Source organism: Argopecten irradians, chromosome 5 (genome assembly GCF_041381155.1).
Source record: "Argopecten irradians isolate NY chromosome 5, Ai_NY, whole genome shotgun sequence".
NCBI lineage: Eukaryota > Metazoa > Mollusca > Bivalvia > Pectinida > Pectinidae > Argopecten > Argopecten irradians.
Genome location: NC_091138.1, coordinates 34,009,843 through 34,034,342, shown reverse-complemented (window position 1 = coordinate 34,034,342; position 24,500 = coordinate 34,009,843). Strand labels below are relative to the sequence as shown.

General features: G+C 33.9%; 1 protein-coding gene and 1 long non-coding RNA gene across 2 annotated transcripts; one reads left to right on the top strand and one right to left on the bottom strand.

The window, feature by feature from the left end:
• Positions 1 to 13,647: 13,647 nt before the first annotated feature.
• Positions 13,648 to 15,781, bottom strand: LOC138323619 (uncharacterized). Its single transcript, XR_011208573.1, has 3 exons — positions 15,260 to 15,781; positions 14,238 to 14,332; positions 13,648 to 13,787 (listed from the first exon to the last, which is right to left on the bottom strand). It is a non-coding gene; the product is annotated as an uncharacterized lncRNA (long non-coding RNA).
• Positions 15,782 to 16,438: 657 nt separating this feature from the next.
• On the top strand, positions 16,439 to 24,500 carry LOC138324386 (TLC domain-containing protein 4-B-like). The gene is made up of 7 exons (XM_069269455.1): positions 16,439 to 16,491; positions 18,246 to 18,329; positions 18,786 to 18,875; positions 19,179 to 19,237; positions 20,627 to 20,724; positions 22,040 to 22,113; positions 22,454 to 24,500. The coding sequence occupies exons 1-7, from the start codon at positions 16,439 to 16,441 to the stop codon at positions 22,776 to 22,778; spliced, it is 783 nt and encodes a 260-aa protein (XP_069125556.1). The 3' UTR covers positions 22,779 to 24,500.

Below are 24,500 nucleotides of genomic sequence, written 5' to 3'. Positions count from 1 at the left end.
TGTTTAATTAAAATCATATTGTATTACCATATTTTCCGGAACATAAGTCGCACCGGTGTATAAGCCGCACTCTCGATTTCCAAGTAAAATGTGCGACCTATACTCTGGAAAATGGGGTCCTGCATTTTATCCAATAAGCGACCCCCCGTATATAAGTGCTCCCCCCAATGTTCGGAGCGTCAAATTAACTTCTGGATTTATTTCTTGTAAGCACACTGGGCTCTTATCGGGTCAAACACCACTCATATCAGTGGATTGGTTTTCCTCTTGATACATTTTAGCGACCGGGACTTCAAAAGGAATCTTTTTGTAGGACTGGCTAGGTAAGGCAGTGTACTTCCTTGTTGTGTAATGACCACATGATAATGAACTGATTTACATTCAAACATTCTACGAGTAAAGACTACACCTAGTTTATCGAAATATGTTACCACTTAACTCTTCATGATCAAGAAAATAAACTTCTAAATAGAAGAAATTGTATTTGTTAAGAAAAAAATCTAAATTACGAACAACACACCAAGACATCAAATTTTAACGATACTGGAAGGCAGTTGGTACCAAAGATGTCACTACACACCAATAGGTTGTGTTTTGCTTGGTAACTGGTTCCTTTTAATCAGAGGCTATTGGTATCTTAAAACTGTCTTTCCAGGCGATTCCTGAAGTGTATGTTTCGATGAGTCGTTAGTTGAAATAATTTAAATAATAATAAATTCTACAGAAAATAGGTTTTGTTTTATTTTTATTGATCAAACTTCAACAATTTCCTGTAAACATTATGTATATCAAAAACCACCAAAGAACAAGAACAGTTGTATCTTCTTGATACCGAAAAATAAATGTTTCTGGAACCGTCTACAAAATCCATGGTTAAGTATGGACATTGTATAAAAGTATATTTCACTTTCTCACTAAGTGTCTACAATGTTATTGGTCATGTAGCTAAATATCAAGAATCCCATATAAAACAACCATGGTAGTAGACGAATTACTGTTTGTTTTACCATTCTGTATTTCTGTGTCACAGGAATTTGCCTACTACCCGTAACTATATGTATTGATGTAGTAGCTGACATAGCAGTAGATGTAAAAGATATAGGAATAAGAGATTCACATGATATAGAGCAAATACGATTTATGGATATCAAGGTTAGAGCACTGAATTGGTTACAAGATTGCAATATTATATATTTTTAATTTATTACAAAAAATGTTCAAGTGGTATATGTATACAATAGACAATCGCTTCGGTATTATTAATGAAAACATTATAATATACAATTGCATACAAATTTCAACTTGATGTCAATGCTCTGATACCTACCGGTTATCTTTTGGGATTCTAGACAAAAAACAGTTTATGAAAGGAATGTATATTATCAAAAGCATCGAATTATGAACTGACTATGGTATGTAACGTTACATTCAGTATATAAATTCACCTGATCACAAATCTTTTATGTTAATTTCCAAATACCGTGACGCCACCTACATCAAAGTCACATTCCGTCATATTTATTATTGAGAGTTTTGACGGAACAAGCTTGCATCAGAACTTTGACTACAACATTATGCGTTAGAATCCTCAAAAACATTCTGAAACTTTGACGCACATTATTTTGTGTTAGAAGTGAAAGACGCACATAAGGATATCTTGGCTTAGAATTGACAGAAGAGATCTTAAACGTTGACGTCGATTGACGTAGGCGTAAATCGAGAGATTCCCGCGACCCTGACTGTTATTTGGCTGGCCAATAGATCGATCTCTAAGGCAAGTATCGACAACACCTTCTATGTTAATTTCTGCTTGGTTGTCCAGACTGGAATCCTGGAGGTCAGAAATTCAGGGATGGGAATCCCTATAGACATCGGATTCAGTAAATTCCAGAAATATGTGAAGGAATAGTATCCAATGACTAGGAAGCTGGAGAATCCGAATGAAAGTAGCGTCATCAGGAACAAGGCTCCGATCAGTACTACGGAGGACAGTGTCAACACCACACCTACATATATACAAGTAAATACATGGTAAGTACTAAACAGTAATAGTATCAAAACTAGTTATAGATTGTGGGCCACGAAAAAAAATAATGTTTAAAGTTCAAAACAATTGTAACTTCAATCATTAGACGCATTAGTTTCTTCTCTTAGCAATATCATTCTAGGACGTCGAATAGCTAATCAGACAAGACAAAATATATGCCAAAATATCTAGATTTTTATTTTCTTGAAATATCAGGGGACATGTGGGTTTTTTTTACATACTATGGCAAGACAAAAAATCACTTCAAATGCTGCAATAGAAAATTTACATCGAAAAATGGAAAAACCAAAACAGTATGTTCTATCATGACATTTTTTTATCCTATGACAATCCAAAGTATCCAATGTCATAGAAAGATTTTCCCCAGAAATTAATAACTATAAGTTCTCCAGAACTAGTGTCATCCTGAATCGGGTATTCCCGAGGAGTTACTGAAGAAACTAGGTTTCTATCAAACTTTCTACATTGTAGAGCTAACAGCAAGGTTTTATTTAAGATGCAACAAAGATCTAATAATGACTTAACTTGAACTAAGCATATGCCCCTCCCCTCCCCCAACACTATTGAACGGAAAAAATCGCAATTAATAACATGACAAGAATCTCCAAAATAATTTTATTAAAATACGACAAAAGTTCGTGACTGACGCATATGACACGACATTATCGCCTATCTGGCTGTGACTGACTTTACCTTCGAAGATGACAAATCCAGAAAAGCCAAATACAGTGAAAATGAAAACGAAAGTGAAAAAGCAGAACAATGGTACACTGCACATCACTATGGTTACGGCAAGGAACGTGGCGGTGATTGGATAATCTGAAGCGGTTTGTTTGAGGACTGTCATCTTTTCCTGAAGACCCAAATAATCATTGATTTGTTGAAGGACGTCGAGGATTCCTACATTGCCTTCTGGATCTGACGAGTCGGCCTCAGCTTGTGTTCCTCCCATGGTAAACCGTCTGATCTGACAACAGTATATGTAAGTGTATTAACTATACATTTAACGCATTAAAATAAATGTCTGCGTTGAAAACTAGCATAAGTCAATTGCATCTGTAATCATCGTATGCGTGTATTTCGAATTGATGTACGTATGTGATATTGTTTTATGAACTTCACATGTCTAATCATTACGTAAGTACCCCCACCCCCCTAAACATGTACACTATCCTACATGTAGTTGTTATAGTTTAACATCACGTATACTGCATATTTTAGCACCTTTGACAATATCGTGGGCCTGGACTGGGTTATTCACCTTAAATATTCGTTTGAAACGGTTTTATGGTGCCAAAATCGAAACCATTAGTGTTTTTAGAGCATAAAAAGTATCATCTTTACATAAACACTACAATGACACACTCAAGATAACCGTTCAAGTCATCAAAATTCGTGAATTCAACCTGAAGAGTCACTAATTCCAAAATCCCCTACGTCGGCCGATAATTTGTATATTTGCTTACCCAATTTGATTCATTTCCCGTGAAATTCCGCAATAATGTCTCGAATTTCAACAAATATCCTTAAATTCAAACGAGGGAACGTCCCTTTGAATAAAGAACATGATGTATGTGTATTTCGTTTTGGTACATGTATGTTTGTGCAGTTTGTAACTGTACAATTGCACACGCATATCAATAATGATAATGTAATCATGATTGAAACAATATGACCATTCTAGCCGATACGTGCTTTATCATACATTATCAATTATGGACTTTGTTGATGTTCATATGGTATTTTATCGCCTCGGTAGAATTAGAGATCATAATTTTATATTCTACCAAGATGGTAAAACACAATATGAACCGAATCAAAGGTTCTTGATTTATATATTAGATCTGCCATTCCTTTGGCAAATGCAAATAAATTAAATTTAGCCGATATACATGTATGTATGTTAATTACAAGAAGAACGATGGCTATAGGACGTCATCCTGAAGAACTCAACGTTTGGGTAATGACGCAATGGTGTCGACTAGTGTCTGATCCCCGATGTGTTAGATGTAATCCAAAGGACTATTCACATCATATCGTGTACGCACAGTAGCTTCACTTCTTGTTACTTGTATATCTTCCTCTATACTGAAGTCTCCATGGGTTACTGTCTATAGAAACCCCTGGAATCTCGAGGAGGATTTTACATATATATATATATTACTAATAGATATAAAAAAAGATGCAGGACTTTGAGCTAACTGTCTTATATAATTATACTCACCTATTCCTGTTTGTATAACAATGCACGTGATTTAGCTATGCAAATCGAAAGTAGGTCTTTTGTCAGACTGAGGCAACGTTTTTTTGTAACCTGAATGATCAAAGCGATATCTGAAGCGCCGTGTACCGATCAGGTTAATATTAAGAATTCGTACATAGATGATTTAATTGTCTTTTATGTTATAACACCCACATGGTCACTCTGTTCGTTTATTGATCTAAAATTCATTAAAAAATAAACAAACGACAATGTTCTAATGCATTATAGTAATCGATAGTTCTTAGTCGACATTCTTATGCTACATTTGACCTCTCTTTCATCGCTGGGAGTTGTGGCGTGCTCCTGTAATCCAGCTACCTGGAGGCTTGGTCTGGAGGATGATTTGAAGGCGGGGGTCCTGTTCTCAGGTGCTCTATGTCGATCGGGCGTCCGCGCTAAGCTCGGTATCAATATGGCCACATTGGGGGAGCTCAGTGTGACCAGGTTGTCTAAGGCGGGACGAATCGGCCCAGGGTGGAAACACAGCAGGCAAAAGTCCCCGTGTCGAGCAGTAGTGGGATCGCGCCCGTGAATAGGCATCTGGGGGTAGCCCGTCTAATACAGTTGGACCCATTCCTTTTTCTTTTTTTTAATGTTATCTCGAAGATTTATTTAAATGTTTTATGATCATATTTTCATTGATCATTATCGGAAATATGTACCATATGTATAATATTCATACAATACTTATAGACTCAACCAAGGATTTATAAGTGAGACTTACATATATAAGTCCTTGGCTCCACTTACAACTGATCATACTATATAAGCTCATCATTGCCTATTATAAAAGTTTTTCGTGTAAATTCAATTGAAATTAACTTCACTTTTAAAATGACATTGATTTATTTTTTCATGTTATTTTCAGGTGAAATCAGATAAAAACACCTAATGTTCCTTTTTATGTTTTGTTGATCGGAACGAATGTGACGGGGAACAATGTTATCGATTTTTATTACTTGACTATGCATGTGAAAATACATAATGCACATTATCATTTATACTGATAGAAAACCACATCAACCTGACTATATATAAAGACCACCCAAAGGACAAACAAATGGTCTTTATAACTGAGTGGGCTTTACACACAGGGCAAATTGTGAAGTCTTAATAAGTAGGTGGTCTTTCTACAGAGGTGGTCGCTAAGACATGTTTGACAAAGTTTTTTTATTTATTTTTTTTTTTTTTGGAAAGAATTGTTTTCAACAAAAAAAAAGTCGAGAAAATAAGAATAATTGCATGCTTGACTGGCCAAATTCTCTTGAAGCTTAATATGAACCTGCTGAAGCTATGCAACAAAAATAGTAGTGGTTATGAATATGTCACGTGACAATAAGGGTACCATTTCATAATCAGTATAAGCTTTTCCAAAAAAACAGTTGGAACCAACGCTTAGAAAAATGTCACTTTTTTGCCCAAATGCTGTTCATGTATCGCCTACATAATACGGACAAGAAATTGTGTTAATATACCTTACCATTGATACTGGCTTTGACTTGATGTATTGTAATGTGATTAGAGCTGTCACTTATACTTTCCATTATTGCCTAAAGTCGACCTGGCCTCGATTTCTCGAAACAAAAGTGACGACTCAAGTCAACAACAATATCTATTAAGTAATCTATGTTAATAATTTTAGACTTAAGTTCGGTTATTTACTTAAATTTGTTTCGAGAAATTGGGGTCTGCTGGCGCTTTTTAAAGACCTAATATAAAGTCCAATGGTGAATAGTATATGTAACTTTATGTCAGCAATAATTAACATAACTAATGCAAATGTTGAATTATTCATTACGTTATTCTTAATTAATATTTCCTACCTAAGAATAACACAATGATTGATCAATCTTCAGATATGATATAAGTTAAATCGAGAAAATTCTCATTTGGTACAAAATTAATCAACACAGATGTGAATATTTTTTGTGCCTGATTAGAACTGCCATTTGGTCGATTTGGCAATGGTTACTACAATAATGAATCCTTCATAAAAATAATGCAACGTTTTGATGCATTTTCTCCAGAATGCTACAGAAACAAACTTTACAGTAGGATTTTTTAAATGGGAATTAAATGGCTTTAAAAAGACGATAATTCAACCAAAATGTTGACGATTTTTTCCTCTCCGTTTTGATGAACCATCTTTCATGTACATAATTATTTATATAGTCAAATCATTTCCAAAAGGTCACTCACAACCTGATGTATTGTTCAAAGTCAAGTGCGAGTAATTTTTGCTTCTAAAAAGAACAGAAGACCAATGTTGTCAGAAGTGTACACGGAATGGTTTGGTATATAAGGCTTGATAAATGCGTCTTTGGATAAAATTTAGAATTGAGAAAGTACGAGTTTCATAGCGATTACGGTATTAGAGATAATGCGACTTTTCTCTAGAACACACCTGAAGCCCCAAGCCATTGAGCTCGATTCGGGACCCCTGACCTGTGACGTCACGAGGACAACGGGACCTATTCTACTCGCATAAGATAGAGAGGCGATTTTTGGTGTCTGCCATCTAATATAAACTATCTGTTTGTAAATATCGATTTTGAAGACACAAATACCTGTGTTCATGTCCGATACCTATTTAATATTATCCTTCATCACAGATATGAGTTTGAAAACGCTTGAAAACAGGCAGGGGCGTAGGAAGCGGGGGGGCAGGGGGGCAACTGCCCCCCCGTTCCCCAGGACGGGGGGGCAAACGGCTGTATCTCCATTTGCCCACTTTTTATAATCTAATAATTAGCAGAATGTTATGACAAGGATTATAGTCTATTTCAGAATAGTAAACAATAATATACCTGTGTTTTACCTTTGAATTTCACCTATGCTACTGTACTTATTCCATAAGGGTATCATTTATGCATAACATGTACATGCATGAAAATTATATTGCATGGAATCATCTATTAATATGTTACTCTTTTTGTAGTCTCAGTTATGTTCTTAATATTTTTATCTTAATTGAAACATCAAACATGAAATTAATATTTGATACTAACTTCAAAAGTTCTTTCCATCTTTTTGACAAACATATAATATATACATACATACAACTACATTAAAGTTCATCTACATATATACATAAATGCTAACTAGAAGAATAGTTTATGGTTATATGTATCATACATTTTATAATATATATATATATAGCCTCTTTTCATTAGAAATCACCTTTTTGACAATATTACTGAAATATACTGCAATATATATTCATTTTATGGCCCATCGTGCCGATTTACTGACAAAAGTCTTACTATTACGTTCATAATTGGACAGATGCGAACTATCCAAAGTAGAATATTTCATAAAAAGTCATCAGTAGTTATAAAATTACTGTTTTTCTGGGAAAATTGTGTGTTCGAACTATCCGTAGGTTCACTGTATATAATTATATAAGTTAACGAAATTTCAAAATCAGCAAGACTTTGAACAATTTCTCATTATTCTTCAGTTATAGTATAACATTCACATTCTCTCAAACAATTTTCATTCTGCAGAAGTCTATCTTCAGTAGAAATGCTTAGCTTTTTTATAGTGTGATAAAAGTGATGCGCATTGATAAATATATAATACATGTATTATCAAATTATGCAAATCTAAGTTTTGCAGGTTACCGTAAACAACATATATCTCAATTAATCCAAACATTACATTTTGACTAAAAGGTATATTTCATATATTAATATCTCATGCTTAGTAATTATTTCATGGAGGATATTTTAGCGACCATCTGGATGTTTCCAAAAAAATGCGAAAATATCATCCTTGATGAAAAATAGCTGGATTTTCTCAATGTCTAACATACAAATATATACAATACATGTATGTTTGACTTTCTTGTTACTGTAGAATTGGAATGTCGGGACATCAGTAAAGTTTGATATACAATGTATATGGAATAAAAACGTATATGATATAAGTAATAAGATACATGTATATATACACGTATATTGTTACATGTATCATCCTATAGAATTGAACAGTTTCTTGTGATATATTCTCTATATAGCTATATAAGTACACGTGCTAATATTACAAGCATTATTGTATTGATTGGGTTCTCTTAATGACGACAGATGTAGACGTTTTTTATGATTTTAATTAATTCTTGAAATTGAAACAGTTTGTAAATAAAACAATTTGCTCTTCCCGTGACACTTCTCCTAAATCTTGGATGCAATTTTGTTCTTTATTATTATCTCAATGTTGAAATTTATAAAGATGTAACATATAAAAAATAATGCATACTTTTCTATCAAAATGCATAAAATATATATAGTATTGTATACTGTATATATTGATATCTCTCTAATTCGCCACTTTTGACAAACTACAGGTAGCTCAGGTAAACAAATACAGGTAAACACAGGTAAAAATTATTAAGGAACTGACTATAATTGGTTTTCCATTGTTCTCCTATACCAACACTTTTCTTTGTTCTCTAAAAAGTGGGCAAATGGAGAACACACCGGGCAAACATGTCTTTTTGGGGGGGGGGTATTTTTGCCCCCCCCCCCCCCCCCCTTTCGCCGACTGAAATTTTCTAAAAATGCTTATTTGAAAGAAAAAAGGGTCCTCCTACACATTTTTCGTACTTCATTCTAGAAAATTTTCCGCTGCGCGACGCATTTCCTAAAACGTTCAAGCACATAATATCAAACCTTAAATAGTGAAAATTCAATACACACAAACTTGACTAAAAATGTCCATCCAGGGATTCTATGTGCTATTTAAAAAAATGTCTCTTAAAAGATCAATTTGTTTATATGTCTTATGTCGAGACAATTAATTCATTTTTTTATGTTACACAACAATGTGCCGATGGTGTGAAGCCGGTATATTCAGATCGAGTAGGGTTGCATAATGTTATGACGACACAATTATCATTTCTAAATGCAGGTAGCTTTAAATCGAAAAATTACCATGTTAAGAACGCTTTATACTCATTAAACTTTATCGTAAAACTCATCTCAGCCATTCTAAATCGTAATTTTTTTCCCGGGGGAGACCCCCGGACCCCCCTAACACCAAATTCTCACGCCTTTGGGCGCTCGCAAATTCATCAAAATGCATCGTAAAAATCATCTAAGCCATTCTAAATCGTAATTTTTTTCCTGGGGGAGACCCCCGAACCCCCCTAACACCAAATTCTCACGCCTTTGGGCGCTCGCAAATTCATCAAAATGCATCTTAAAGGCCCACTACCTTTCCGAAACGGCTTTTAATTTTTAAAATGGGAATGTAAAACAAGATCGATAATTTTGCAGAGTCCTAAAAATTATTAACTTACCGTTAATACTACATTTATCATCACCTTCTGAACGATTTGATTAAAATAAATAAAATGTTTATTTTCATAACGCGGGTCGTATTATGTTTCCAGCCGTCGTCCTAAATACCGCGCGGTAGTTGACTATCACTGCGCCAGACGGCAAAACAGCGAATTGACTCTCCACTGTTTTCATATATTACGCAGGCAATCTTGCATATGTTTGGTGTCGTAACCTTATTTTAGATCATCGGTATGCATTTTCTGGTGTTATTAATGTTTTTTAAGAAACCTTTATATTTTGCTCCGGAAAGGTAATGGGCCTTTAAAACACATCTCAGCCATTCTAAATCGTACTTTTTTTCCCGGGGGAGACCCTCGGACCCCCAAACACCAAAATCTTGCGCTGTCGGGCGATCGCAAAATCATCAAAATACATAAAACTCATCCTGGGGTTCACCCTCAGATCCCTAATAAAACACCAAAATCTCGCGCCTTCGACGCTCACACGCTAATTCGGCCAATTTGCGTATTCCTTAATTTCCTTTTAGCGACCCCACTGTCTATAAATGTGTACAAGGAATAAATTTAGTGATATATGAAAAATGTACATAAAGCATATATTATATGGTTGGGAGTTGAATTAATCTCCTCCTGTAGGTGTGGCGGGTTTTTTTTTTTTTTACAAAAAATTGAGGACCTTTGCCCCCCCATGACGTTTCATCTTCCTACGCCACTGACAGGGATTTATACCATGCATACATGTATATTGATGTACCTGTCTTAGATAAATGAACATCTCTACGCAATTACTGCAAAATTATACACAATAAAATGTTCATAATAATCCACGTACGTTGTATATCTGCGTTGGTTGGAAAAACATATATGTGATTATTATATCAAGGATTCTTGATTATGTTATTCAAAGCCCGAGTCGGGTCTTTGAATGTCTACTGGTCAAACCCGCTTAACAAATTTCTGACTTTTTTTATAAAACCTGCCCGTACGATTAAGTTATGATTCCAAACAGAATTTTCTGCATATATGTAAATGCATCTACTAATTGCGTTATATCTGAAATCGATCTATTTGTTTTTTGACGAAATACATTCAGCTTTCATATAATACAGTACACTCGACGACTTGTTGATATTTCGCTCAAGTTCATTCATAAGTGTCTTGAATTGAAAAAAATCATGCACGGGTCAGACGAAAACAATAAGACTGAAGATGTCTATGTGACAAGTCTAATCCATGTAGCAGATATCAAGTACAGAACAAAAACAGAACTGTCATTCCGAATAGCCAATGTCGTGCTGCGTTAATCTCTATACCTGTATACTGCAGTAACTAAACCGCGTGGTCAACCGAGACTAATGAGGGGGCTAACCAGATTACGTAAGAAAGGTGTTTAGTGACCTGTCACTCTTTGTTGATTAGCTCGCGTCAGGTGTCAAAAGTAAGATCACAGGTAAGTTAGCGATGGACCATCGGGGTCTTCCCCGAACACCAACTCTGGGTAGGGTGGGGTGTTTACATAGGGATTAGGGTGTGTTGATAGGGAGTTATAGTCTATCTCAGAATTGTTCTCATTGCAAGATCACAGGTAAATCTCAGGTAAATCAACTCATCTGATCGGTAATCAGTAAATCAGTAACAGTTAATTATTGTCAAGCTGCTGAAGAAAAGTGTATAAAACAGTGGCATGTTTCAGAAAAAAATCATTGTACATTGAATTATCAACTTGTCTTTGTAATATAGACTTTGTCTGAGTCTATACATTTTTGTGCTTTTTTTCAGCTTTATAAGTGTAAAGAATTTCTGACTTATTTTCGTTTTTCAGTTTTAGGTAATATAGATTTTGTAAAACATCTGTAATAGAATTTTCCAATTTACTGTTTCTTATTGATTTATACTTGTGTTTCTTTTCAGTTTAAGTGTAAATATCTGATAGAACTACTGTACTATATTTTTTAATTTCTCATCATTTTCTTTGAATTTCTGACTTGTTTTAGTTTTCAGTTTTAGGTAATATAGATTTTGTAAAACATCAGTAATAGAATCTTCCAATTTACTATTTCTTACTGATTTATACTGGTGTTTCATTTCAGTTTAAGTGTAAATATTTGATAGAACTACTGTACTAGATTTTTTAATTTCTCATCATTTTCTTAGAATTTCTGACTTGTTTTAGTTTTCAGTTTTAGGTAATATAGATTTTGCAAAACATCTGTACTAGCATTTTCCAATTTTCCGTAATTTCATTTTATCACACACGGAATGGCAAACGCACAGATCAACGTTAAGTTCATCATCAACAGAAGAGGCGGACGTAACCTATCCCATGACGGCTTCATCTACAGACAGACTCGTAAAAGTGACGACAGGACCTTCTGGAGATGCTCTACCTCGGCTGCTCAGCCTCCCTCTCAACACTGAACGACATATCAGTAAATTTCGGAAGACATACGCAGATTGACGGTATCATGACTCCGATGATTTATGCACTACTTCCCGGAAAGAGCCCGACCATCTACACCCGCTTCTTCACGTTACTTCAGGAGCATATGACCAACTTCAACATTCCCTTACACCCGACTACTGCATTAGTTCCCTACATAAACACCTCCCTTTGTCTTTACCAGAGTTGGTGTTCGGGGAATTCGCCGGACCATCATGTAATTGTTGTATAATGTAATATTTGTTTACACTTAAAAATCCCTGGTTTACAGTAAAATATACCGTTCCAACATAACATATAACAAGTGTGTCAATTACTAGATGTACAGTATATATTTCAGAAAGACTCCTTATACATTTGTCTTGTTTATATGTTCTGGTTACACTTAAATTATTTTTTTTAACAAAAAACTACAAAATTATTTACAAATGGCTTTCGAGAAAGAACAATGCAAATATAATGTTCAATGTCACAATGTCAGAATTTTGATATTTCTGATAGTTGCTAGATTTCGGATATCCGTTTTTTTACTCCCCTCCTAATTTATGTCTATGATATCTACGTGTATTGAACTATGAAATACATTTAAAACATTTTCTTTTCGTTATGTTGGTTCTTGAAATCAGAAACATATATATTTCTGTTGAAATCCATAGGCCTAGAGAGAATTTTTATTTAAACAGAAACATATTTAAATGAATATTATAATCATATAACCATCATTTTTCTAACTCGTCTCTTTTAAGATCACATTATGAAAATGGGATATTCCCGAGGTTTGATAATTTAGAAAGTTGTTAAAACAAAGATAAGATCTCTAGTTAAATGTACCAGAAACATAAATAACGTATACGTGTTTCCGCTCATCTACATATGTATTTAGCCTGATTTCAGTTGTAATATTTCCTACTATATATATAATTAAATCGTCAACATAACTGTGTACTGTATATATATTTGTAAAATTCTCGTAAACCCGTTTCAGGAATACATATATGTCCCCCTTTGTGCTATAACCCCACTACCGAACACCTCACTGCCGTTGTCCTCGTGACGTCACATCCGGTTATTCCCCGAATCAGCGTGAGTGGCCGATTCCCTGATTAGCAGTCGATATACAGGTAAAAATCGAGCACTTCGGAGGGCTGTATCTCGGTACTGAAGCGGCCGATTTTGATGCGGTTTTCAACATTCTTGTTAGGAGATTAAACAGAATAACATATCTAAATATTATTTTCCGTTCCGTGTACACTTTAAGCCATTTTCTTTGTCCATTGTTTCTCCAATTGGTTGCTTTCACAGCACATTTCAACTGATTTGTATATACACATTTAAATCATATCCACCTACATTATAAGAAAATTGTGAATAACGCACTTCATATGACGTCACGCGTGTCATTTCCCTTAGTTTCTTGATTTTTTTTTGATTTTTTTGACCTCCAAAATTTTCGATTTTTGCGGCTCATTTCGTTTGAAAGAACTACCAATCAGAATGACGTTAAAAGAAAATATAAACTACTCTCACGCAATTACTGTTTATTTTGAAAAAATACAGGACTAATCCCATTGTTCCTGGCCACCGTTAACACTTTACGGCCCATTTCTCTCTAGTCACAACGACAAGGAAAAGCAAATGAGTGCTTGGAAGCGTTTTTATTCACTTGTATAGTTTAAAAAAAAATGTTTCCACCTTTGTCCATATTACATCAACACGTGTTGGTACCGCAAGTCGCCTGAAACAGACAGATGGGGTAACGCATTTAATTCTGTAGTAGAATTATCCATGGTATGGACATTATTTATTCTTAACATTCGAATTTTAAAACATGTAATAGGCCTAGTAATAAAGATTGATAGCTCTGTGTACTAATGGTTTTGTATAAAATGTTAAATTGATTTTATTCGAAGCGAAAATTTAATTCCAAGTAAAGCTTTCATTTGTACAAAATGTTAAATTTATTGTGTTTAAAACAGTATCAATTCCAACTAAAACTTTCATTTGTACAAAATGTTAAATTGATTGTATTCGAAACAAAATCATTTCGAAGTAAAACTTTCGTTCATGTATTCGAAACAAAATCAATGCTGAGTAAAGCAAAACTATATTTTATGCATGCTGTATTTCAATTCATAATAAGTTTTTTCCACACAATTCGAGAAGATGCATTTTCAGGATGTCTTACTTTGTTGTGCTTCGGTATATCACAGGTACAGTTGTTACAGTCCCTATTAACGATCTTGCCCTTTTTGATCATCGTCCCGTCTAGTAATACACAACCTGTAGTATTTAATATTCTGTATTTTATAGTGTTATCTGCCCTTGCGGGTAGGTATTGATTGTGACGTCATGTGTTTGTGAACGTAACGTCAGACATTTCGGAGAAAACGACGTGAATTGCGCTGACAAAATAATGACGTAACAATCGATACCTACCCGCAAGAGAGCTTACTTTGTAATATGGAAAGATGGAATACGGAGGAGAAACATATTCAAGAACGCAAGGAGTGGTAAGGAGAAAGCAACTAAGGAACGGAATAATGGTCATTCGATAAAGCATCAGGATTTAGAAAGTGTAACGTGAAACAACCACTGTCGTTGGCATCGGAATTGATTTCTATATAGGTACATCAATATCATATGTATCGCAAGTGAAATATTATAATTTGACGAAATATGACATCCTTCCCCTCTCTGTCTCTCTCTCTCTCTCTCTTTGTTATAAATTGGCAAAACATTTTCCATTTTGTTTTCCCAATCCGTGTCTCTACGTTTATATAAAAAATAACATTTATAACGCTCTATTATATTGTACGTACATATTTATGTAAATAATTTGTATGGAAAATGCTTTCTAAGTTATGAAAACGTGTGTCTAATCCTCGTTGTTATATTTTGCCAATAAAGTGTGTTTAAACTGATTGATATACTCATACAATGAACACATAAATCACATAGCAGTTATTGTAAATAAAAATCTACCACGATATATTGCATGCATTTGCTATATAAAATATTGATATACAGTCGAATTAACCGTGTACAAAGACAACCCAAAGGACAAGGTAAAATTATGCTAAACGTGTTAATCATATATTGTGCTGAATTAGTCATTTGGGATCTTAAGAAAGTGGTCTTATTATTTTATGCAATAACAATGAGGCTGACTATATACAGAGGTGGACGTTAATATTACATTATACATACTTCTTAGACAGAAACAGCTGCCTTGTTCAGGTTTAAGAGAGCAGTGGATCAGTTTGTTTCTCTCCTGTCTGTGTACACATCTGTGCCCCTGTGCCATCCGACAGTCACAACTGTAAATAAAAATAGAAAATAGCGCCCAGTTGTTTAAAAGGTGATTAGGCTATCACAGTATTCAAATCAAGATAAAATAACTTCTGGTAGGACGAATGTTACAAAAATTTTCACAAGAACACCATTCATCGCTAACTTGCTAATTTTAGTAAAGATACAATCACAAATTTTGCAGCAAATGAGAAATGAATATATCACTAATCATGTGATTAACCTAGTTACTGGGCCCAGAATTGCATTGTAGTTCATAGAAACATTGCATACAATCGCAATACTTTCTTTATTTTCAGATTTAATTTCAAATTGGCGACAATGGACTTCCGTATTGTAGGACCTTCATGAAAAATACAACGACAAAAAAAATAAGAAAAAAAAAAACCAACACCAGATAAAGATTTGCATGGAAATGACTAAAAGGTGATATTTACATTAATATTCTAAAATTAAACGTGTCAAGAATTTTATTTAAATTTTAAATAAATCAAGCTTGATGCATTTCTATAGCACAACTTATCTGATTCATTACTGTGGATATTTTTAAAGTTACTAAAAGGTATTTTTTTCAATTTCAAAGTACGGCATTGTTTACCAATAACTTTTTTATACATTCACTTTGCGGTTATTTAAACTGTTATCTATAGCCATATCAACTCGACTCGGATACATATATAAGTACACATCTAAATAATTATAAAATATTATCTATAGCCATATCAACTCGACTCGGATACATAAGTACACATCTAAATAATTATAAAATATTATCTATAGCCATATCAACTCGATTCGGATACATAAGTGCACATCTAAGTAATTATAAACTATTACCTATAGCCATATCAACTCGATTCGGATACATAAGTACACATCTAAATAATTATAAACTATTATCTATAGCCATATCAACTCGATTCGGATACATATATAAGTACACATCTAAGTAATTATAAAGTATTGGATTGCAGATGAATATCTTAATATGGTTATAATTTACATGTTGCTGTAATGTTTATGATATACAATTGATACGTATGTTTTCTTCATTGATCAGTAATGACCAAATATAAAATGGTGGAAGAGGAAAACTGGAATTCAGCAAAGCTTGATTTACAAAGAATCAGGTAAGTTAAATAAAACTGGCTTTGTGCTGTGTAACATCATCCTTGGTACTCCAGAGGTTACTATCACTGTCGTTCACTCCTGAAATATGTCATAGCAAAACTAAAGGCTCTGTGTGCGGCAGTCTCTGAATGCCTGAAGGAGTCTATTTTCTCCTGAAATACCTTCAGTTTTGCTATATTCCTTCCAGAGTTAATATAACGACAGTGATAGTAACCCCTGGAATATCGAGGAAGGTGTAACATTTGAACAATACTTACTCGTTTTCACATGGACGTCGCCTTGCTGATATTCCTGATAATACCAGTAAAAACAGGAAAACATTTACTGCTGTCATACTCAAGGAGAAAATCAAACATACAGTGAAAACTGTCAACAATCGAGCTGTTTTGTTTAGAAGATTGCAACATATTGCTTTATGAGAAAATCTTTGAGTCTATATCTTGATTGATTTTTCCGTATATAATATTAGAAATGATCGTCTAAACTGTAAGCATCAGTCCAGCTGTTTTGTACACACTAACCTCGGATTAATTTTTTTACAAAGCAGAGTTAACAATGTGTAATCTTTCTTTATTTTTTACGAATCGTTATTGTCACAATTTCAATAACAATATTAAGTTTATATTTGTTTTACATACTAACAGCTAGGGTCATGTAAAGAAGTGCCAGATTTAGGCGGTGGAGGAAAGCGGGAACACCCTGAGAAAAAGCTACTGGTCAATGCCTCACGTGGGATTCCAACTCGAAACCAAGAGGTGGGTGACGGGTGATTAATAGTGTTATGTCAACTCGGCCATGGTGGTCGTATGCAAATGCAGTCATTATAAGCTCACTATCTTTCCGAAAAGAAATAGTTATTTTCTATCTTAATAGCATTACAGATATAAAAGCAATACCCAAAAAGTTTCAAAATATATTTGAATATGCATTAAATCAAATATAACATATATGATATAACTCTATTAAGTATTGTTTTCATCGAAAAGAAAATTTGGATGACAATTATGTAATACATCGGATCGCCATCTTGGATCCAAGTGGTACGCTTCAAGAATCGAACCACTTACCGGTAAACCACTGTTATGAACCCACAAATGGAACACCTAAGTGGAAATCTCTCCCAGGGTGCATTGCGGGTCGTTGCCAAATGGAAAGCTCGGTTGATCAACTAACGCAAGGTAATTAGGACGCCGGTGGGAAACAGCACAAACCACGATATGATGATTAACATTTAATCAATTTTAATTAAATTGTTCAGAAGTATTAACGGTAAACTAATTACTTTTACGACTCAAAAAATTATCAATCTCGTTTTACATTCCAATTTTAAAATTAATAGTCGTCTTGGAAAGGTAGTGCGACTTATTTCTGAACAATTTAATTGTTTGGGTTTTTTTTCTTCATATATTTAGTGCTGTAACCTTATCTTAGGTCATCATATATATTTCTTATGTTATTATTGTTTAAAAAAATATTTAATAATGTTTCTAAAAGGGAGAGAGTCGTGAACCATAGTCTAGCTTAAAATGTCTGGCATGGGCAAGATGAACTTTGTGATTAACATTTTTGATGGGAATGGTCAACATTTGAAAACTTGTAATACATCCTGTACTTTTTACTTTTTTTGTTTGATACGAGTTTTTTTCGTGTAGAAACGTACAATCATGAGTACAATAGACAGAGGAATGGTGTTTGAGTGGACATATTACCCTGTGGTTATCGTATCTTTTTGTGTGACTATTGTTCTTCACAGAAAGATATTTCCTGTGATTTCCACGAAGATCTCAAAATCCTACATAAACCTTACTCTACAAGACAAGCATAACTGGAATTTTCGGTAAGTAATTTATATTTTAAAGAATTGACGTTACTATTTTTTTTTATTTCACAGGGGATGGAAAATTATCTGCAAACTTTTGCAAACCCAATGAATTTAAAAAATAGTTATATCAATCCCTGTAATTCATTTTAAAAACGACATGACAAAATGAATTACATTTACACCGCTATATCAACCAATGAGTGCCGACGTCGTTATTTTTAAATGATTACATCCCTATTTCATCCAATCAGAAAAGGCGTTTTCCTTTTATGAATTATTACTTCGTTATATCGGCCAATCAGAGGTGATGTCCCTTGTAGACCTATCGCAACACTACGACACATGCACATGCATGACCACAGTAACCTTTAAATGTTGACATCAATATTGCTGTAATACCATACAAGATTTAAAAATGTTCATATTTGACTGTTTGCTTTGAGATCAGAGACATGTTTTATAAACTTTCAGATTTGTATCATGTTACCATTCCGTCCTGGTGATTGTGATCTGGTTTTACACTTTACTGTACGATGAAGTGGTAAGCAACGATCCTGTATGGTAAGTATATGATAACGGGACTGATTAGTACAGATGATGAATATGCATCGGGGAATCTCCTGTTCTCGTGGTTTGATTTAGCCAATCAGAGATGGCGTTACAAAAGGCGGAGTGATATGTATTGGATTAGGGGGAAAAAACTTATGTATGAATTATGGGCCTTATCATGAAGTTTAATAATCTTCAATAAACAATGATTATCTTATCGTTGTTTGCAAACTTTTAATACTGCAGTATCGACGGTATTTTTCCGAAAAATAAATTAATCAATTTAAATTCTGACACTCTCACTCATTTTTTAAGGAGTGACCGTCCGTTGATAAGAATGAATTATGCCGTGGTAACAGGCTTTTTCATAGCAGGTTAGTACATTTTACATTGAATATAATGAGATGGAAAGTAGAAACTTATTTCTGATGTAGGTTTCTTTTCACTCTTAAATCATTTGAAAGTTCAGCATTGAGTGAAACATACATAACCATCGACTGACTGTCTTTGATTTCAAAAACCGAATAATTTTTCGAGATGTCTTATTAGCATCCTCGATATTCCAGGGGTTCCGATCACTTACGATCTCTACACCCCTGGACTATCTCATAGTAAAACTGGAGGCAACAGAATAGAACAGGTAATTTAGTCCTGTAATGTACATCAAAAGAGCCGTATAACGGTACACTGTGGTTGACTCTGTGGCTTTGATGTTAGGCGTCGCTCTCTCTGTAATCTTCAAATGAAATATTTGCTAGCCTGTGATTGGTCAAATGTTTCCCGCTGAGCTGCCTTCAATTTCACTATGAGATAGTCCAGGGGTGTAGAGATCGTAAGTGATCGGAAGTCCTGGAGTATCGAGGATGTCTTTTTAGTAATTTTTCAAGAGTGGCCTCAGTAACATGAAACACTTCGTTTTTTGATTGGCGGCGATTCATAATATTAAATAACATAATAATATTCATAACAAGATACCACAGAGTATGCGATATGCAAGCATTCTGATTCTGAGTTGCTTCCTTCGTGAAACGATTTGATTTCATCTTATGTCGATTGAAATTCGACCAGTGTTTAGAATCATGATCAACAGGAAGTTATCTTGTATTTAAGCAGCTGGGGTTTGATTTACAAGTACAATGTATTGACAAAAAATGTTGTGTTTGAAGAAAAACCACAGAAACTTATAAACGGTGATGAAACATTATACTTTCACATACTACAGGGTTATCTGCCCTTGTTGGTAGGTATTGATTGTGACATCATGCGTTTCAAGCGTAATGTCACACTTTTCGGAGGAAAACGACGTGAGTTTATCTCACTTAAGCATTAATGTCACTATTTTTTAACTTCATAGGGGTATTATATAACCCTATGAAATTTATAAAAAATAGTGACATCAATGCTTATAATTAATTTTTCAGACTATGTGATAGCATAAAATACGTTTAAACGTACGATTCCATTGGTTTTCCAATGGATTATTTTTTTTCTAAATGAATACGCAACGTCGACGTCTCTATTGTGACGTCATGATAATGTCGGGTTTTCGCGCCATTCTCGGAATTTTTCTTCACAGTATATGAAGAAACAGTATCCGCCAATCAGAAAGTCAGATTTAGTATGAAAACAAATACAAATTGATTATAAAATAGTGACGTCATAATGGATAACTACCCACAATTGAGGTAACTCTGTAATATGCAAAGACGGAATACACCTGCCAGTGATATGGGTATCCTAACTTCTGTTTTAATGTTATACAGATTTAATCTCCCTAATATTGGATTACAAGCAGACTATGACCACCGTCAAGTATTATATACATCACATAGCCTCCATTGTTGCGGGCTATTACGTTTTTGTAAGTACATAATAAATTCATAGAAAAGTATTATATTACAAATTTTAAAGAAGCCCCCATAACGTAGATATTTCCTTCTTATATATAATGTTTCCATTAGAATTCCCCGAAGTTGTGTTCGTAAAATTGGGTCCTGATAAACCAGAATGATCAGTTTCAAATATTTAATCAGTTTAGGCAAACCACTCAACTGGTATTTCATGGCTTTGTCCGACATCATTTGCAGCCAGTACTTATTCATTTGTAATCACTGTGAATTTACTTATTTCCACGTGTGTTTGAATGTCGCATTTTTCGCGGGGAATCACAACTCGCGAAAATTACTAACAGCAAAAGAATTTCCACAACGAGTACAATACAGTAAGTTTTGTGTCGATCGCGAAAATGTTGATGAGCACCAAAATGTTGATGGGCATAAAAATGTTGATGGGCACGAAAATGTTGATTAGCATGAAAATGTTGATGGGCATGAAAATGTTGATGGGCACAAAGACGCGAAATTAATCATCGCGAAAATACGTTAGAGTTTACAGTAAAGTTCTTAGTTTGATACGGGATGGAAATTAAATTAAGTTATTCATAGAACTAGTATATTATCTAAATGTTTGACATCATCTCTATCAATATGTCATATGCATGATTATAAAAAAAAGAAAAAAATGCTGCTTGTATGTTTTCACCTGTGTTTGTAAAAGTCCTGTGATCATGTCCTGTGATCTTATCCGTTTGATTAATACAAGTATACAAAACTGTATATTTGTACACCTGCAGGTATGCAATCCCACTGAAGCACGCCTTTGTCTAAATCATATAATCATTGTGCACGAATTTATTGTTGGCTATTGCTAAATAAAATAAAACATGTATTTTACTTAGATGTTTTGGCAATTTGAATAAATGAAATTATTTATCTGTTTTCTTAGAAGTAACATCATTTATCCATTTGCAAACCAAATGAAGGTGAGCTTATGCCATACCGTTCGTCGTCCGTTGTCCGTCGTCCGTCGTCCGTCATCAATTTACAAAAAAATTCCTTGAAAACCAATGTTCGGAATTTAACCAAATTCGGCTGGAAGTATCCTAATGGGGTGGTGTGTAATCAAAATGTTTGGACTGACCATGAAACCATGTAGTGAATTGTTAAATTTCTTTTCAATGCTGTGTTGCTTATAAGTAAAAATCTGATTGAATTCTCAAATAATATCATTATTAAATTATGTTAATCTTTCAAAAATATCGACCCTGTCTTAACTTATGTGACCTCGTTTTCAACTTCGCTTTGAAGCTCATTTAAAACAGGCATTTTGTTTTTCAGACTTACGGCTTAATGTCCTATTTTGCCAATCTTCGACTAATGGCAGTGTTCTCCACACTATTCCTAAACATATGGTAATTTTATTATTCATAACATATTTTATTTATTAGACCATATTAGCACCTATCCTCTTGCTTTTACAGCTTTTGAAATGGATAAAAATAATGTTCATTTCTTACGAAAGATGGTTTCTCGTTAAATCTCGTTTTACTTTGAACGCTTTATATTGTATGTGCTGACTTCTCCAAATATTCTAAATAGAACCTGTAAGAACTGACAAAGGAAGTGTATTTTCAATAGATTAAAATTTTGCAAACTTAACCAATGCACATTTTGAGTGGATTTCTTTTGTTATTTTGTTTTTCATGGTGTATTGCATTTCATCATGGATACATACATGTGTATTTATTTCAGGTGGATGCTAGATAAAGCGAACGTTGACAAATCCAGTACAGTATACGTCCTGCACCGTCATATGGCGATCGTCACTTTCATGTTAACCAGGGTCGTTGCTATACCATTTCATTGGTACACCGCCTATACGTGCATTAGGTCGGAAGATTTTGCCGTTCTAGGAAATCGACTCCACATGATAACACTCACCTATTTGCCGTTAGATATATTGAACGTTCATTGGGGTATAGGCATCATCAAAAGTGCCTGCAAAGGATCGCTTTCTAGTTCGGACAAAAGTGAAAACGGAATCAGCAAGACAAAAGCAATTGGCAAAAAGCAATGAAAAATTTGAAAACTTTGCCACCATTAATTGAATATGAATTACCAATATGTATGCCATTTATATATACTGTATATGCATTTTAATACCTTTCAAAACCAGCGTTCTTCATTTTTATCTAAATTGTTGGCATCAATCAGCCTCAAATAAAAAGTAATGACGAAAACGAACTTAAGACAATTGCACTGGGACCTCGTAAATAGAGGATACGGAAATGTTACAACACAGAATTTTGGTACTTATCGACGTCGTTTGTTACTGAATTTAATGTGCAACTTACAAAAAAAAAATTAAAAAAAAAACAGTACAAATTCCTATTCATATTCATCATGATGTTTTAAGGATTCAATATGTAGATTTTAAAACACATCTTTTGCTATTTCCAGATGCTTTTTAATTCCATAAATATGTACATTAATAGGCCTAATCATCTAAGTAACTTTAATAGTATTGACTCTTTTCTAAATATCACGCTATCTATGCAGATATACATTTATGTAAAAATCAACCGGATCTATCATTACCTAGCGGGTTTTTTTTGACGGGTTTTAAAAACAAATGTACATAAATATTCGTTAAGTAACTTTAAAAACTTTAGATAAATACTTTTGATTTTTTCTCTAAATGTCACGCTACCTATATAGATGTACATTTATGTCAAAAATAACCGAATCTAATTTCGTTTGATACGTTTTAATTACAACTGTACATACATATTCAATTAACTAACTTTAAAAGGATAAAATAATTAGATCTGATTTTTTTTCTTAATGTAAAAAATAAACCAATCTATCATTACCTATCTCAGTGATGACCTAAAATTTATGTTACTGATACCAGGTGACATTAAAATAAACTGGAAATCTTATAAATTCTTGGTATACAAATAACCCTTTTTGTACTACATATATTTCGACGATATCCTATGTCATATGACAACGCACTATAAGAAACACTTGTAAACTGTACGTATGCAATATTAAACAATACCGACACAGTTACGGAGGGACATCTTGTTACTACAACTGAAAACATAAAGAAAATAAGGAAAACATTCAGTTCTATCATGTTCACAAAGTAATGAAAACTTGAACCAAGAATACAACATAGTTTGCCTTGTTTTATGAAAAATAAGGCACCTTATTGCTTTATGAGTATATACAGTGTATTCGTGTCTAGATCTTGATTGATTTCCCATTTACGGTATTTTAAATATAAATTTTAAGCATAAGCCCAGCTGTTTTGTACTTTGACCTCTCATTGCTAACTGATAATACACCAAAGATGTGTTCACTTTCCTTATCTTCTCTAAATCGTTATTATTCAAAGGACTATATGTGCCGGTGTAATCGATATGGGGGAAAAGGGATTTACGTACTATTAACAAGCATGATCATTAAAGGACAGTCAGGTTTAGGGGGTGGAAGAAAGTATGAATCCCCGGAGAAAAAACAGCGATCATCTACGGTCAGTACCTGACAGCTCTGTTCGACTTGGGATTTGAACGCGAAACCCAGATGATGTTGAACACCTGAACCAGCTAAAATAATGAAAACGATCTAGCCATGTTGTTGACTCGCATCGCATACTTGAAAAAATCAATAACCCATACCTGAGCAATATATGTAGATAACTTTGTTTAAAATTGTAGATATATGAATCTCAATGAAAATAATCATAAACATCTCAGAACGAAAACATCTTCATTCCTTGTTTATAATTGTA